This window comes from Scatophagus argus, chromosome 2, assembly GCF_020382885.2.
Source record: "Scatophagus argus isolate fScaArg1 chromosome 2, fScaArg1.pri, whole genome shotgun sequence".
Taxonomy (NCBI): Eukaryota; Metazoa; Chordata; class Actinopteri; family Scatophagidae; genus Scatophagus; species Scatophagus argus.
In genome coordinates, this window is record NC_058494.1 from 9,464,315 (window position 1) to 9,480,979 (window position 16,665).

Sequence of the window (16,665 nt, forward strand, 5' to 3'; positions counted from 1 at the left end):
ATCCAGATTGTCCAGAACCTGGCAGTGACCCAAAGCTCATGTATTTCAGGCAAACATTGTTGATAGTTAGCATCTATCATAATTTTAAGAATGCAGTGAGATGCCATGTGAATGTAGGGCTAAATATTTTTTAAAACAAGTAAAGTAAGTGGCTGCAGAGGCATAATATGGTGACAGACCTTGCAGTAGCTGTAGGGATCTCCTATTTATAGCTTAGGTGTTAAATTCCGATTTTTGCCAGTACAAGCGCATATTATTATTGAAATTAGATATTCAGATGTAAATCTATGTGAAATTGTGCCTTTTGAGGATCCTGATAATAAGGGGCATCTGCTGCCCTCGCCTTGTGGGTACACCAGGTGTGGGGCGAACATGGCAGAGATGCTGCTGGAGGTCGTGGGTACACAGACAGTATGTGACTGCGCGTTTGCATCCAGGACCGATTTGAAAGAAGATTGCTTTCATTTCTTGTGATTCATTTCCCACCAGATAAACTCGTTCCTCCATGCACGGACGTCTGCGATCTGTTTAGAAGTCCTGCCAGCTAGAACGCGCCGCGCGTGCGTTAAATTCTGACCAACATTTCTAAAAATAGCCCTCGGTTGACGTCACTCAGCCAAACGTGTATCAGTCGCTTGGCGGCTGGGAGGTTGGGGGGGATGTTTTTTTTTTGTTTTTTTTTTGGCGAGGGGTGGGGGCCATCTGACAGCCAATAGATATCCTCGCATTCACTGAGATTCCCACGGTTCGGCCGCGCCAAACCAATGGAGAAGAGAAATCGGAGAAAGTGGGCGCGTACGTCGTCGGGAGGAAAATAATCAGTGACGTTCCCCTCGTTTGCTTTTTTTATATGGCGGTGGGACTCTACTTTTTGATGAATTGCGACGGGCCAATCAGAGAGGACTGTAGGAGAGCGCTGTCTGCAGGCGGCCAATCCGTAGCCTAGTCTCGTTGTCAGTCAAGTCCGGTTCTGGCGAGTAGGCGGGACGTTCGGTCGGCTGTAGTTCCGTCATCTCGCCCGTTTCCGAGGCTACAGGGGGCCAATGTTGATTTGGGCGAATTCCCTTCGCTGTCGGACCCCGCAGAGGTTTAATCTTTAAAGCTGGGTTCGGTAACGAAAAGTGGCAGGCATTCAATTGAGATTGTTGCATCCCCGCCGTTGGTGTCGCTGTTTTTTGGGCTGGGGGAGAGGTGGGGAGCCGGGGGGCCTCGCTCGGAGGGGGCTGCAAGGAGGGACAGCAGAAGACTGGCTCCTCCGTGTTCAGGCCAACTGCGCCCAGGTCGGCCTGGCTGTCCAGTGAAGCCCCAGCGACCGAGATACAACAACGATAGCTCCCCGTAGATTTAAGCTCGTTGCTGATGAGCGTGGAGTGAGTGAGTCCGCTGCACTACCCCGTCTCGCCGTGCCACCGCACAGCAGCTGTCAGCCTATTAAAGATCAAGACATCGGAGGTAACGCTCGGTAACCGTTACAGCTGGATTTAGGGAACATCGTTCGGACGTAATCGAGCTTAGAGCGGCTTGAGAAGGCTGCAGAGCGGCCAAAAAGCCACGGATTGCTCGTTGACAAGTTGTCATCATGGGCAACGCGCCCACGGCCAGGAAGGGCAGCGAGATGGAAAGCGGTGGGTACCGTCGCCAGCACACATCACTCCTGAGAGCACCTGCTCGGTTACAGCTTCATGAAATGACCAGAGACGATGTAGTACAGCAAGCTGTGTTAGATTTACATAACAAGCCATGCACTGTTAAAAAGAGGCCTGATTCTGCTCTCCAGTTCATTCATTGTCACATCATCAAGCTGCTGCAAACGAATTTGCTTGTGCCCATAACCATGAGAATAAAATGTACGTATAGATGAAAGGGTAACCCCCCCCCCCCCCTTTCTTCTCAGATGTACAGTCCCCTTTTGGATGTTTTTCTTATTTTATTTTAGTGGATGGTGTGGTAGGATGAAGCAGCATGTAGTGTGTAGTGCTGCTTCCTTAGCCAGATCTCTTTGTGAGCTGCAAAACAGACAACAGCAATTGTAAGTTGCAAGCATCTTGGCATACTCACTGTACTGAAATACTGGCACTGTCACAAACTGTGTGTCAGATATTTCCCAAACACTCAAGGCCTGTTGCTCCACTCATTTTTGAAAGAGATGCTACTGAAAGTGTGTGTGGGTGAGCTCAGTCTAATCTACATGGGGGCTGTTTTGTTTAGTAAACCCTTAAAAGTCTGCAGGTTTTGCTGTGCTGGTCTGAATGTGTCTGCTGTGCTGGAGGCCTAGTTGAAGGTCCTTGCATGGAAGACAGTAGAGAGTGGTGTATTAGTGTATGTGTTAAAGTTATTATTTACCAGGTCCTTGTAATGTTTTGATTTCTAGTATTGGCTGACTGTGATGCATAACACACATCACATTCTGTGAGTGTATGTGTGCGTATGCTGCAACCATGCATTTATCATTGAAACAGTGTTCTGTTTACCGGATATGCTTTTCAAAATTTTGACAACTTAAAACAGTGATGGGAGTGATGAAAACAGCGTATGAAATATAGTTTCAGAGGCTCAGAGTGTATCATGTATCATAGATTCTGTCCAGCTGCTTGGTACAAACGCTTGTCATGTACTGTTGGTCAGTGAGCAGCTTTGCCTGAGTAGTTAAGGGTTCTTGGTGCCTACATTTCCTCAGCTGGATAGAACCACTGACCCTTGATTTGGAGGAAGTTAATAAATATTCAGTGCCATTTCGAGATGTTTACCTTCCTTTAATTCTGTACTGTAAGAAAACGCAGTTTAAATGATTGTTTGCTTTTTTTATTTTCATGTTTGGTTCAGGGTGACTTGGTGATGCAGTGGTCAGCACTGTCACCTCATAGCATGAGGGGTTCAGGTTCGAATCCCGGTCTGGGCCCTTATGTGTGGAGTTTGCAGCGTTATAGAAAATGAATGAATGAATATTTACTTCAATTGTTTGGTTTTTTTTTTCTGTCTCCTTTAAAGGGGCTTTCCATAGATTTTGTATTGCACTTCCATGACGTTGTGGGACTCACAAGAGACAGATTAAAAAAATGAACGGAGAAGGTCAAATCAGCAGAAGCCAAGATGTTTTGACTAGGCCATGTTATGCACAGAGCTTCAAAAATACTGGTACCTACAATCCCCATAATGCTTGCGAAATGCCCTCAACTTCCAGCGCCAAGTTCCCTGTCAACATCATAAACATCGGGTTATTTTCACAGACATGAGAGAGCTCCCCCACATCCAGATAAAATATTATACAGCGGTTTGCTTTGATTAGTTACATTAGCTACAAGTCAACACACTCTTGTGTAAAAACAGTAGAGTGACCCCTTGAGATTATTGTGGATGCAGCATGTAAAGAATCAGCACAGTTAATAACATTTAGCCTCATTCTCCTGCCTTCAGAAGTTGTCATTGAACTTAAAAATGGACTTTCTGAAGAGCAGTCCTTACTAACTTGACATGCTGAAACATGATCAGTTTTTTTTTTTTTTTAGTTAGGGCATTTTTGTTAGATGTGACTACTTGATTTTAAGATGTATCTGACGCGACAAAGTTGGATCTTAAAGAATGCAACTGAGTTAAGCCACATACGGTGTAACTACCTGTGTTTGAAAGTGCAGCCGTTTGCATCTTGTTCTTGTCTCAGTTTTTCCTCTTTCTGTGTGTATCTACACAAGTCCAGAAATGATCAAACAAGGAAAATCATGGTTTCAAAACAAGTATTCTCAATAGTAATTGGGTTGGGCTGTATACTTCCTAACAATAAATATAATGCAATTTCTTATTTTCCTAGTTTGTCTCATGCTTTGCACACACACACACACACACACACAAACACAAACACCACTAAAGGTTTTCTTGTTTTTTGTCTTCCACAGTCAAGGAGTTCCTTGCTAAAGCCAAAGAGGACTTTCTCAAGAAGTGGGAGAACCCTGCACAGGTTAGTTTGGACATATGTGAGTTTATCTAAAAGGACTGTGATGTACAATATATTTTCATTGTTGTAACTTTTTTGCATGCAAATATAGGAAAGTGTTTAAGTGTGACAAAAGGTACCCCGTTTGTGTTTGGTATGCTGTCTGTCATTCCTTCTTCAACGTAAAAATCCCAGCTGTCACTATTGGAATTACATTTGTTTTCTGTATTTGTTGTGCACCTCAAATTGGTATGTTTTCTTCTGTTCTACCAGCTACCACTGTGGGTAAATCGACATTAAAGATTAAATAAGATTAAATAAAATAAGGGGCAAGTAAAATATTAATTTATATATTATTGATATATAATATTCAGTTTTATCATTTATTCAATTAAGTTAAAATAATAAAAATATTATCACATTGTCTTATTGCTCCAAGTTCAGTTATTGGTTTCAACCAAATTATTTTCTTTTTTACATGCACATAGAGTTTTGTCAAATGTAATATATAGCATTGCACTGAACATTAAAGTGCTTATTTTATATGTGATTTTTTTTATATATTCCTTTGCATATCATGATATACATAATGTATATTATCAATATAATGGTATTGATTTCAACTCTTATCATCCTGCCAAAAATAAACGAGTGCATTAAATAAGTGGGTACTGGAGCCCTGCAGTGTGTGAGCTGTTTATGAAAAATAGCACACTTAGCATGTCACAGTGTAGCTGCTTTTGTTTTTCATACAAACTTTGTGTTGAATTCAGTCAGGATAGAATTTGCAGGCTTATATAACAGTATTAAATATGAATGGGATCTACATTAATATCCTGTTCAGTGTATGTACAACATAACAAGCAGGCGCTTATACACTATTTAGACAAAAGTATTGGGATGGGGCCATTTTTCAATGGTTGGGCTCGGCCCTTTACTTCCACTGAAGGGAAATCTTAATGCTTCAGCATACCAAGACATTTTGGACAATGCTATGCTGCCAACTTTGTGACAACAGTTTGGGGAAGGTCCTTTTCTATTCCAGCATGACTGTGCCCCAGTGCACAAAGCAAAGTCCATAAAGACATGTTGGATGAGTTTGGTGTGGACTGGCCCACACAGAACCCTGACCTTAACCCCATCTAGCACTTTTGGGATGAACTGGAACTGGCACTGATGATGGACCAAAAGCCAGGCCTTTTGGTCCAACATCAACAACATCCAACATCAGTGCCTGAACTCACAAATGCTCCACTACATGAATGAGCAAAAATTCCCACAGAAACACTTAAAACCCTTGTGGAAAGCCTTCACAGAAGAGCGGAAGCTGTTATAGCTGCAAAGCTGTGTGTGTATTTAGAATGCAAAATCATTAAAGTCCTCATGGTGTAATGAGCACGTATCCCAATGGTTTTGTCCATATAGTGTATATATTGCATGCTAAATATACTATCATAAACCATATATACCATATTTTATGTATATAAGATATTCAGTGATTACTCAAGCATTTGCTGCCTGGTACAAAAACATACAAAAGGACATAGGGCACATTAGAACATGAAAAATTCACACCCCACACCACAACCCTCATCATCCCACTTTCAGGAAAAACAGCTAACCCCTTTTTGTTTTGTCTGTTCAGAACACTGCTTGCCTGGAGCAGTTTGAGAGGTTGAAAACCCTGGGCACGGGCTCATTTGGCCGTGTGATGCTGGTGAGGCACAGAGAAACAGGACAGCATTATGCCATGAAGATCCTCAACAAGCAGAAGGTCAGTCTGGGTCAGGGGTCAGGAGGGTCACAGTGGAGTGGATGGTGTTTAAATGTGTCATTTAGGGACACTCGAGATCCTACAGGACTGTCATAGAAAGTATGGAAATGTCATTGAGCTGGGGTCATTATGCAGATCACATCAAGTAGGGTCATTATGGTACCCAGTTTGGAATGAAATTATCCCCATTGTGTTTCTGCCCATTCCAATGCCCTCCTGTGACATAATATTCATAGATATACATATTTATAGATAAGATACACTGATCTGCATGTCTTTTATGGGTAATTGGCTAAACCAGTGAAAATTAATACCTGAAAAATCGTCATTCGTCATCAAGACACACACAGGTGAACAAACTACCTGACCAAAAACATGCTGGGACAGCTCTCCATAACCCGGAAAATGACAAGCAGGTGTAGAAATGGAGATATGAGTAGCTCTTCATATTTATATATATATATTTTCACCTCATGACAGAGAGGAACCTGACTCTGCTGGCTGCTGGAGAAATCCAGCTGATGTGACTGGCCATTTTTGCTGCCACCTGCTTCCTCTGTATTCCTCCCACTGATTATATATTCATCATATTCAACCAGTTTTCCGGTTTTGTCACTTACTTTCACTGTAATCATGGTATATTTGTGTGTCTGATTACAATAAGTAGAGAAATATGTTTGTGACACCTGTGTTGACTTATTTTTTCATAGACTAATGTATCGGTTACCCAGTTTTATGGGCCCATATTGGCCTATCATAGATATATTAGTATCAGAATCAGAATCAGCTTTATTGGCCAAGTTTGAATATACGAACAAGGAATTTGACTCCGGTTAGACTTTGCTCTCAAGTACAAAACAAACACCTAGCAGTAAGAATATAAAAGATATTATATACAATAAGATGAGGATAAAAAATTAAAAATACTATATACAATAACATGTGAATCTGTGGAATAGTGCAATGACAGTGTAGGTAGACTAAGATTTTTAAAAATAAATAAATACAGTGCAAAGCAATGCAGTGCAATAGACAGATAATAATGATACTGTATGGTTACATAAATGAGGTAGATGAGCATGACATTTGTGATTGTCATAGTCCAGTGTAAGGATGGGGGGCTATTTCAGAGTGTTCAGAAGAGTGACTGCTTGGGGAAAGAAGCTGTGTTTGTGCCGGCTGGTTTTGGCAGACAGTGACCTGTATCGCCTGCCAGAGGAAAGGAGTTTAAACAGTTTGTGACCAGGATGTGAAGGATCTGCAGAGATCTTTGTTGCCCTTTTGCTGACCCTGGACCTGTACAGGTCCTGGATGGAGGGAAGGTCAGTTCCAATGATCTTCTCTGCAGTCCTGATTGTCCATTGCAGTCTGGCCCTGTCACGTTGGGTGGCTGACCCAAACCAGACAGTGATGGAAGTGCAGATGACAGACTGAATGATGGCAGAGTAGAAGGTGATCAGCAGCTCCCTAGGCAGGTTAAACTTCCTTAGCTGTCGCAGGAAGTATAACCTCTGCTGGGCATTTTTCTGGATCATTATATATGCATTACATATGAGATGCACTGATGTAAAACCATTTTCTTATTACATGTCTTTTTCACAAGTGTTTTGAGGGACCATTGCAAAAACAAAATCATGTTTTATGCATCTGTTCTGCATATTTGACAATACATTGATGCCAAATTAAATTGAATTAAATTTAGACACGTACAGATGTTGGCCATGCAATAAATGCAGTGCCATACACTAAATACATTGCAGTATAATAATAAAAATGTGGAACCTTGTGCTGATTTGCGCTGATGACACAACAGTGGTTGGGCTCTGACGGGGATGAGACAGTGTACAGGGACGAGATACAGAGGATGTTGCAGTGGTGTTCAGTGAACAACCTGGCACTGAACACCAAAAAAATCAAAGGAGATAATGCTGGACTTGACTTCTTCTTCTTGACTTCTCCTGGTTGCCTAAAACCACAGCAGCCATAAGGAGAGCACAGCAACGACTTCACTTCCTCAGAGTGCCCAGGAGAAACGGCATGGAGAGCAAGCTGCTGGTGGCATTATACCGGGCGACCATTGAGAGCGTCCTCACAGGCTGCATCACAGTGTGGTATGCGGGCTGCTCTATTGCAGACAAAAAAGCACTGCAAAGTCTAATAAAGACAGCTGAAAAGATCACTGGCTGCCTGCTGCCCCCACTGGAAGACCTTGCTAGGTCACATTACCTCTGTAGGCCTAAAAAAACATCATTAAGGGTCCTGCTCACCCTGGACACCACCTGTTTGAAGTGTTAGCCTCTGGCAGACATCACAGAATACCACCAGCCATTACCTCACTGAACAAACAGGAAATTATCGGTTTACTACTGCCAAAGTTGCCATTCCTGCACTATGCTGCACTTTAAACGTGTGCAATTTTAAGTATTTCTGTTATTCTTTCTTTTTTTGTGTGTGTCATTGAGCTCCTACGCCATTTCATTCTTTTATCCTTGTCTTTTCGTACGTCCTGTGTCAGAGTGTTTATGGTGAATGAATACACCACCTGAGTTGTTGCTACCAGTACCGGTTTCATTGTATGCACAGGTACGATGACAGGAAAAACTTCTGATGCTGATTCTTTTGAAGCTGTTGTTGTTAAGCAACAGAACAAGTGACAAGGTGCTGACAGTTGTGCATTGGGGCAGTGTTAAGTCCGTTTTTAAGCAGGAAAAAATGGCAGCCCGGAATTCAAAACGTGTTTCTGACAATGCATTGTTGATTCGTTGTTGTTATTCGGCCAGCGCTGTCTGTTCTTGTAGTTCGATCAGAGATTTTTCAACCACTTTCTGTGTACAAACTGTCATATTATAACTAAACGGTACACTAAAATATGTTTCTGAAAGCATTTTAGGTGAGAAATATGCATTGCGCTGCCTAGTTTGACAGTTTGCATTGAGTTTTGTGAATTAATCATTAATGTACATGTATGCAGGATTAAATATTTGTCCCATCATAAAAAAATACCCAATATAAACCAAAATCACAGGTTTTAGGACAGATTTGAATCATATACTGTCCCGGCATTTCTTTCTTTCTTAGCCTTTTGGCCCTCTCAGTAGGCTTTTTCTGTCTGAGCTAAAATGCTTGATGCACTCGTTTCTGAATCCAAGAAAGTACATCGAGCACAGGAGCTTAGGCCAGTGTCCCACAGGGTTCACGTCTGATTTCTTTACCCAGAAGTTTCAAAGCAGCGGCTATTGTCTATTACGCTGCTTTAGAGATTCGGCCACTCTGATAACACAGTAGATTATTTTTGTTAATGCGTAATTTCAATCTCACATTCGTGTTTTATGTTATACAGTATAAACTCCTCGTCTTTCAGGTGGTGAAGCTCAAGCAGATAGAGCACACTTTGAATGAGAAGAGGATTCTGCAGGCTGTCAGCTTTCCTTTTCTGGTGCGGTTAGAGTACTCTTTCAAGGTAAGGAGAAATTTAGATGGTTTGTGTTTGTACGAGCCCATATGTCGTTGTGTGTTGACAATGATTTTCCTCCCATCTGCTCATCAACTTGCTGTCCATCCCTTATACCAGTTGCTGTTTCTTCTTCCTCTACGTTTTTGTGAATCTTGGATGACCTTATAACTCAGCCTTTACAGTTTAAGTCATTAAATTGTATCACATTCTCTGTCATCATTGATTGGAACAATATCCATGGACTAGAGTCTCACCCTGACTGCTATGGACTCTGTCTGTCTATTTGTGTTTGTTTGTTTATCGGTAATGTGGAAAGTGACTTATTCTGAATGTCTCTGTGCCCAGAGACATTATGCGTTCAGGTTTTACGTGCTTGTGGGTGCTACAAGTTTGCTCATCAAAGCTGAACTCCACGCGAAGCCAAAACGCACATTTGCTTTGTCACTAGAAGTGACTGTTAGAGCATAAAGTGAACGGGAGGAAAACATGTGTGCCATAACTCAGGAGAAGAAGAGATTGTCATCATATTTTACTTTTGGTCAGACACTGAATTGCGTAGATCTTCTGCTTATGATTATATGGGTAGAAATTCTAATTTTAGGTTCTAGTACGGACTCAAACTCTGCATGTGAAGTTTAGTCCTTTGTAACTTTGTGCAGTGTTGAATATTGTTTATTTTTAAAGAACAATCTTTGAAAAAAAGAGATTTACTCAAGCCATAGTGTAAAACATGATGTTATTTTGATTGAAGAACTTGCAAATAGCAATGTGAACATAGTATCCATTTCATCGTAATATCACTTTCATCATCAGCAAAGTAAGCTTGAAATAAGCATGATCTACCACATGTGCAGTGATCATAGAAACACATTTCTCTCTCTTCTTCAACATTTTCTCCATCCAGCTTCCTCAGTGGCTGTTTGTAGCCGTACAGACTAACCCAGCGGATGGCCGCACTCCAATTAAAGCCTTATTCAGGTTAAGCTGTTTAGATGCACCTTGGATGTCCAGGGATTGAATATCCTTGATGCCTCAAATAAACCTATTAAGAGAATATTCCTGTCCACGTGTCTCATCCTGCACACAGATGGAAGAGTCAACAACTCACACGTATCAACTCAGCTTAGGTAGATGTATCTGACAATAAGTTGTATTTGCAGGTGTGAGCTGAGAAGCGGGTTAAGAATGCAATCCTCTTTTATGATATAAAGTCCTGTCAAATGGTCTAAAGGACGTATGATTTGTAAACTAAGCTTTGGAAATAAAACATGTTGAAGAGACTGTATAATACACAGTTGCAGGCACTTTTTAAGTAGGGATTTTAAATGGTAATAATTGAAATGAACATCAAACACAAAATACTGTTTTCATGCCATCCAGTATCCCATCCTGTGTGTTTATGCGTGTGTCTGTAGTGCATCAATATGTGTGTGTGTGAGAGAGAGCGAGAGTGAGTGACTGTCACTAACAGGTTCTCTGTCTTCCCTTCTCCAGGACAACACTAACCTCTACATGGTGATGGAATATGTACCAGGTGGAGAGATGTTCTCCCATCTACGGAGAATTGGCAGATTTAGGTTAGTGTCTATATGTCATGGAGTTTACAGCAAGAAGCAGTTATGAACACATGGAGGTAAATTGTGAAGCTCTGTTCTCTTCTTCTCTTGTGCCGTACATCCCACTTAACTGCTCGCTTTCTGTGTTTGTTTGTGTGTTTACAGTGAGCCTCACGCTCGGTTCTACGCTGCTCAGATCGTCCTGACCTTTGAGTACCTGCACGCTTTGGACCTGATCTACAGAGACCTGAAACCTGAAAACCTGCTCATAGACCAACAGGGCTACATACAGGTACACCTAATGCAGTATTACACAAAAGCTGAACATAGCCTGCTTAAGTTGTTGGCTATCTACAGTTTACTGCTTTTTTTTTTTGTTTTTACATTCCTGGATGTATTCATTTTTATTCATTCAGTTAACAGTAATACATCAGTGGGAGTTCACCAGTAATGCTAACAATGCTAGCCGCACTGTTGTTGTCTCAGTGAGATTTTTGGCTTTGTAAACATGCAGACTGGCTCCGTTCTGGGTGTTTCCTGGGAATGCTTCATCTCAGACTCCAGCCTCCTCCTGAATTTCCTGCTGTGCAGTCAGTGAATGTCATTGCAGCATTCGAAAGTTGGAGGGAAGTTTGAACTGTGAAAATCGTACATGCTTTTTGCAGTCATCCATTTCTATATTTTTTGTTTTGCGAGTAGCATACAGGAGCTACAACTAGCTAAACACATGAACCTTGTAACTTGTACCCAGGACATCTATTTATTTATTATTGACATAAAAAAAGCTCTCCACAATTACCTGGAGCTCAAGTTTATGTCATCAGGCCTTGTGCAACCAAAGCCAAACATACAGAAAACCGAGCATTTAGGACCGCATCAGTGACCATTTAGAAACAAATTCAAACAAAATATAAAGGTGTTTGCCCCACCCCTTAATCTGTCACGTCACATAAAAAGGGATGTGTCTAGAATTTTTCAGTGACTGCCCAGAGAGTGTACAAGTACAACTCTGATGCCACTGTGTATGTGCTTTTATCTTGATTTACTGAGTGGCATGCTGCCACACACAGAGGGCTATCTTGTAGCACATGTTCTGCCTCCCTCTAGTGGTGCAAAGTGTAACAACAACTGCTGAAAAATTCCCTCACAGCTCCAGTGATCCTGTCTATCTTCTGTGTTTCCTTCTCACTCGGCCAGGCGCACTAAGTATATTTCTGCTTATTTCTCTTTTCATTGTCCTCTGTTCTCATTATTTGTCATTGTTCTCTCTTTCAGGTGACGGATTTTGGCTTTGCCAAACGTGTAAAGGGCCGGACCTGGACACTGTGTGGCACCCCAGAATATCTGGCCCCAGAGATTATTCTCAGCAAGGTCAGTTTCTATAGCTCCCTTTGTGTGTCCTCTTGTGTGTCCTCACAAAATTAATACACCTTTCTTACAGGATAATCGTTAATTTTAGTTGTCAGAATGGTAACAAACAATATTGACTCAAAACCTAAAGTGTTATTTATGGTTATTGATGAAAATGTAGTAAAGAGTAGTAAAGAGAACTTGATATTAAAATTTCTTTGTAGGAATGGACCCTCATCATCCATAGCCAGATGACTACAACAAATTCACAGATTTGGAGAGACGATTGTTAAAAGAACTCTATGAGCTTCTTTATTGCCCCAACAATAAAATCAAACTGGACTTCAGAACCAGTGTTAGAGACAATGTGAGCACTTACTGATAGACCACACTCCACACACCTTCTGTCTTGCAGCCTCTCTCGGCTGACATTCGAGCCGCCGCTAAGAACATATTAGCATTCAGTATTTAGCTTACTTGTCTCTCTCTCTATATTCATCATCTCATCTATATATTTATTTCACTTATTTTATTTTGGGTTACCTTATTCTATTTTATTTTTATTTTTATTTTGTTCTTCAATTATATGTTGCTTGTTACGTTCTATGTATGCACCAATCACCAAGACAAATTCCTAGTAATGTGAAACCTCTTCACTTACATGGCAATAAAGTCTTTTCTGATTTCTGATGTCTGATTTCTGATTTCTATCCACCAGGGGTATAACAAGGCAGTAGACTGGTGGGCGCTGGGCGTACTCGTCTATGAGATGGCAGCAGGGTACCCGCCTTTCTTTGCTGACCAGCCCATTCAGATCTATGAAAAGATCGTATCAGGGAAGGTGAGCCTAACACTCTGATTACCACTTTGTGCCAAATTCAGTGTCTGTTTGTAACATGTTGTGCTTCAGGCTGAAGGAGCCTCTCCTCATCCCCAGTCCCTGAGTTATTTCAGCTGGTTTACTGTGGAAGCGTATTTCAGTTTAGTTTCTGTTTAGAGTAGAGCTCCATTTTGGGAATAAACAAAAATGTTGGAATAACTTATCAGTGGCTTTTTCAGTTTTGGGTCTTAGCCCTGTGCCCTTCAAAGGCAAGTATTTAGTATGATAAATAATATGATAATATGGAAGACAAAAGTGCTCTGCCTTCTTGGCTCTGTTAACTGCTTTCCCTTTTTTCCCTTTGAGACTAAAAAAATACAGGCCTTTAGTTGTTTTCCCTCTGTACGTCCCATTCTCTTGAATACAATATCTCAGGAACGCCTGGAGGGAACTTGGACTCAAAGATGAACTGAGTTATGCACCAATTAAAAACACCAAAGCTTCTCACAAGTGTCTAATAGGTTAAAAACAGTGAATTGATCACAATTTATATCCAAAAGGTCAAAGGTCAACTTCACAGTGACATCATAATGTTGTCTGTCAATTATTCAAGACCATAACTCAGGAACAGAAGGGCAGATTGTGACCATATTTCACATGTTATTAGAGACTCAAATGGTGGCTTGAATCTCTAGTGCCCACCATCTTATTGCGTTTGCTGGTGCTGATCTTCAGGTAATTGTCACTGCACTATGTGATGAGGCTCTCTGTCAGTCCACTGTACTCTTCCGTCAAATAGTCTCTAAGTGAAGACATCATACATGCCATAAAACACTTTTTACCTTTTATTAAGGTTCAAGTCGTCACTACGTGTACAGCATTAGTCTGCATAGACATGTAAACTGCCACTTGACTGGTCGTTTGAAGACAGACGAGGTCAGCTCACCCGCCAGCCGGGTGCATCAGCAGCAGATGCACTTTACACAGCACTTGCCTCCCTCCTTTGCTGCTCTAAGTAAATGTCTATGTCGCCTGCTTCACGCACAGCCACCGTGTTTTCTCTCTTTCTCTTTGTCACTGCTGTGTTCTGTACCATTTCCTGTATGAGGTTTTAAGTTTCCACAAACATAGTTTTGTTCTTAAGCTTACGTTTTTTTTTTTTTTGCAATACCTTTGATGATAATCAGGGATTGTTTTTGTTTGTTTGTTTGTTTTTTACTTTCTCTGACGTCTACTTTACCAGAATCTTTTGTCAGTAAAGTTTGAGTTTTTGGCTATTGATGTCAGATATACTGTACTATATTTGATCCTGCAGGATGAAATCTGGCAAGAGAAATTCAATAAGTAGCACTCCACCATGACCACCACCCCATGCAGTTCCGTGTTAATGTGTGTAACAGAAAGCGTCTAAAGGGCATTCTCAGCCACACGTCCCTGCTTCAGTTAAGTGTAAAAAAGCAACCTTTGTGTCAAGGGCCACCGGGAGTATAAAAACAGATACTTGAATATACATTGATACTGCTGATTTGCCACTATGTCATACCTGGGAACTGGCAAGTTGGAGGTGGAGGTGAAGCATAACGTACCTACACTTTCTGTACCGATTTATGCGGATATATCATTCTGCGGGATTCAGAAAGATGTTAATATTTAACATCTGGTCACACTGCTACGTCTCCAAACTTCACCTCTGCTTCATCTTTCTTCTGGTCTTGTGTCTCAGGTCCGTTTCCCATCTCACTTCAGTTCAGATCTGAAGGACCTTCTGAGGAACCTGTTACAGGTAAAAAGCAAATATCTCGCTCATTGAGATGTCAGTATTGGATTTAGTTTGTGTGTTCTGAATTTGTTGTAAGGTAAAAATGAGGAGAATATGTTGCTGTTGTCTTCAGGTGGATCTCACAAAACGCTACGGGAACCTCAAGAACGGGGTCAACGACATCAAGGGACACAAATGGTTTGCAACCACTGACTGGATTGCCATCTATCAGAAGAAGGTAAGTATGTGTGTGTAAGTGTGTGTGTCCGCTGTGTGACTTCTCCTTCCACACGGTTAGCCTCTCAACTGGTACTTTCACTTGTTTTTAGGTGGAAGCTCCCTTCATTCCCAAGTTCAAAGGACCAGGCGACACCAGCAACTTCGACGACTACGAGGAGGAAGAGATCCGCGTCTCTTTCACTGAGAAATGTGCCAAGGAGTTTGCAGAGTTCTAGAGTGAGAGAGCAAGAGAGGAAGAAAGAAGGAAGTAGGGAGAGTCGGAGGTAGGCTGGTCAAGTGGGAGACATAAGGAGAGAGTACTGTCTCCTGTCCAATCACAAGCACCAGCTACAAAAAGAGGCAAAATGAGATAGAGAAGAGAAAAAGAGCAAGGAGACTGATAACCAGCAGTGTTGCCTTTTCTGTTGTGTTTCCGTTGTATTTTATTTATTAATCTGTCTAATTTATGGATCCCTTTATAATGAAGGTGTGCTTCAGATTCATGGGTGTTTGGAACCCCCACTTATTTAGAGTTGCTTACACGTATTCACCCAAAAGATCTTCCCTGCTTTTTTTTTTTTTAATGTTTCATTCAACATGTAGTCACTTTTGGGCCACATCATGGAGAAATCAGCCAGTCTGTTCTGATCCACTGCTGTCTGTCGGTCATTACGTGAAGCCCATTGAGCTGTACAAGTTGAGGTCTCAGTCTGCACAACAAGTTTCTACAGTTTGCAAAATTGCTCTTTCCCTGGTGAGCAAGAGGAGCTTTAAAGTGAGTGAGTCACACGCGAGCACTTCGTTAACTTTCTTTGTTTTGCCGACATGACTTTTTAAAAAATATTTAAACCATAACGATTTCATATCATGGATTGCATACACATAGTCAATGGCATGATTGGCCAAAATGAAAAATGGTACATTGTGTGCTCAAAAAAAAAATCATTTACAGGGAAAAAGTCGATTACGTTTACCGTGTAAGTCCATCTATACTTCTTATCCGTGTTAGCATAGCCAGGCTTTGTGCATATCTACAGCACTCAATTTTTAAAAATCACTAGATACTTAGTGTCTCCAGTGATATCATGTTACGCGAACTAACAAGGAAATGTGGATAAGGGAATGGAAATATCTCAGTTTTAATGGTGTTGTGAACGAACACCATAACATAATGGTATCTCAGGTTTTAACATATCACTTAAAAGACGTTCTATCAACATAAAGCATTAGGAGTAGCAGGTCCAGAAAGGTATGTGAGATGCTTGCTTGTAGGTTTGGGAATTCAAAGCTCTGGTTTGCACTAAGAGGAACACAAGGGAATATTAAGACTTTTTATTAGTGGATTCCACAATTTTTCCTTCCATAAGATTTGGTTTCGCTAGCTTGACAACTCTGTTTGGTCTTAAAAGCGCTTCTTTTCTCTGTTTAGAGCTCACTTACCAGTCAAGTTGATATGACACTTTGAGTCAAACATTTGGCCCTTGCCAGCCACATCTGAAAGAGACCATCTGAGGCAGACTACCTTAAACTGCCTCTGCTTGTCTGGCAGTCATCAGAGCACTTTGAACAGTGGTGGAAGGCGGTCTGGATAGTGTGCTTCATGGTCTTTGTAATGTTCACCTCCTCAGTACCGAGCCCGCTCCTCTTGCAAACATCACATACAATGTTGGACTACACTCCGTGTTGACAGTCTTACATGTGACAGCAACTCTGTTCCCATCTCTGTGTTCACATTTACAGTTTTTGTTTGTTTTAGTTTTGTCACGTGTCGATGACGTGAAGATGACGGACATGCCATTGAACAA

General features: G+C 41.3%; 1 protein-coding gene across 1 annotated transcript; it reads left to right on the forward strand.

Annotated features, from left to right (window-relative positions):
* The first annotated feature begins 704 nt into the window (after positions 1–704).
* prkacab (protein kinase, cAMP-dependent, catalytic, alpha, genome duplicate b) lies at positions 705–15,830 on the forward strand. Its single transcript, XM_046407206.1, has 11 exons — positions 705–1,625; positions 3,891–3,952; positions 5,574–5,702; positions 9,064–9,162; positions 10,651–10,733; positions 10,878–11,004; positions 11,988–12,083; positions 12,781–12,903; positions 14,606–14,665; positions 14,775–14,879; positions 14,971–15,830. The coding sequence occupies exons 1-11, from the start codon at positions 1,580–1,582 to the stop codon at positions 15,094–15,096; spliced, it is 1,056 nt and encodes a 351-aa protein (XP_046263162.1). The 5' UTR covers positions 705–1,579; the 3' UTR covers positions 15,097–15,830.
* The last annotated feature ends 835 nt before the right edge of the window (positions 15,831–16,665 follow it).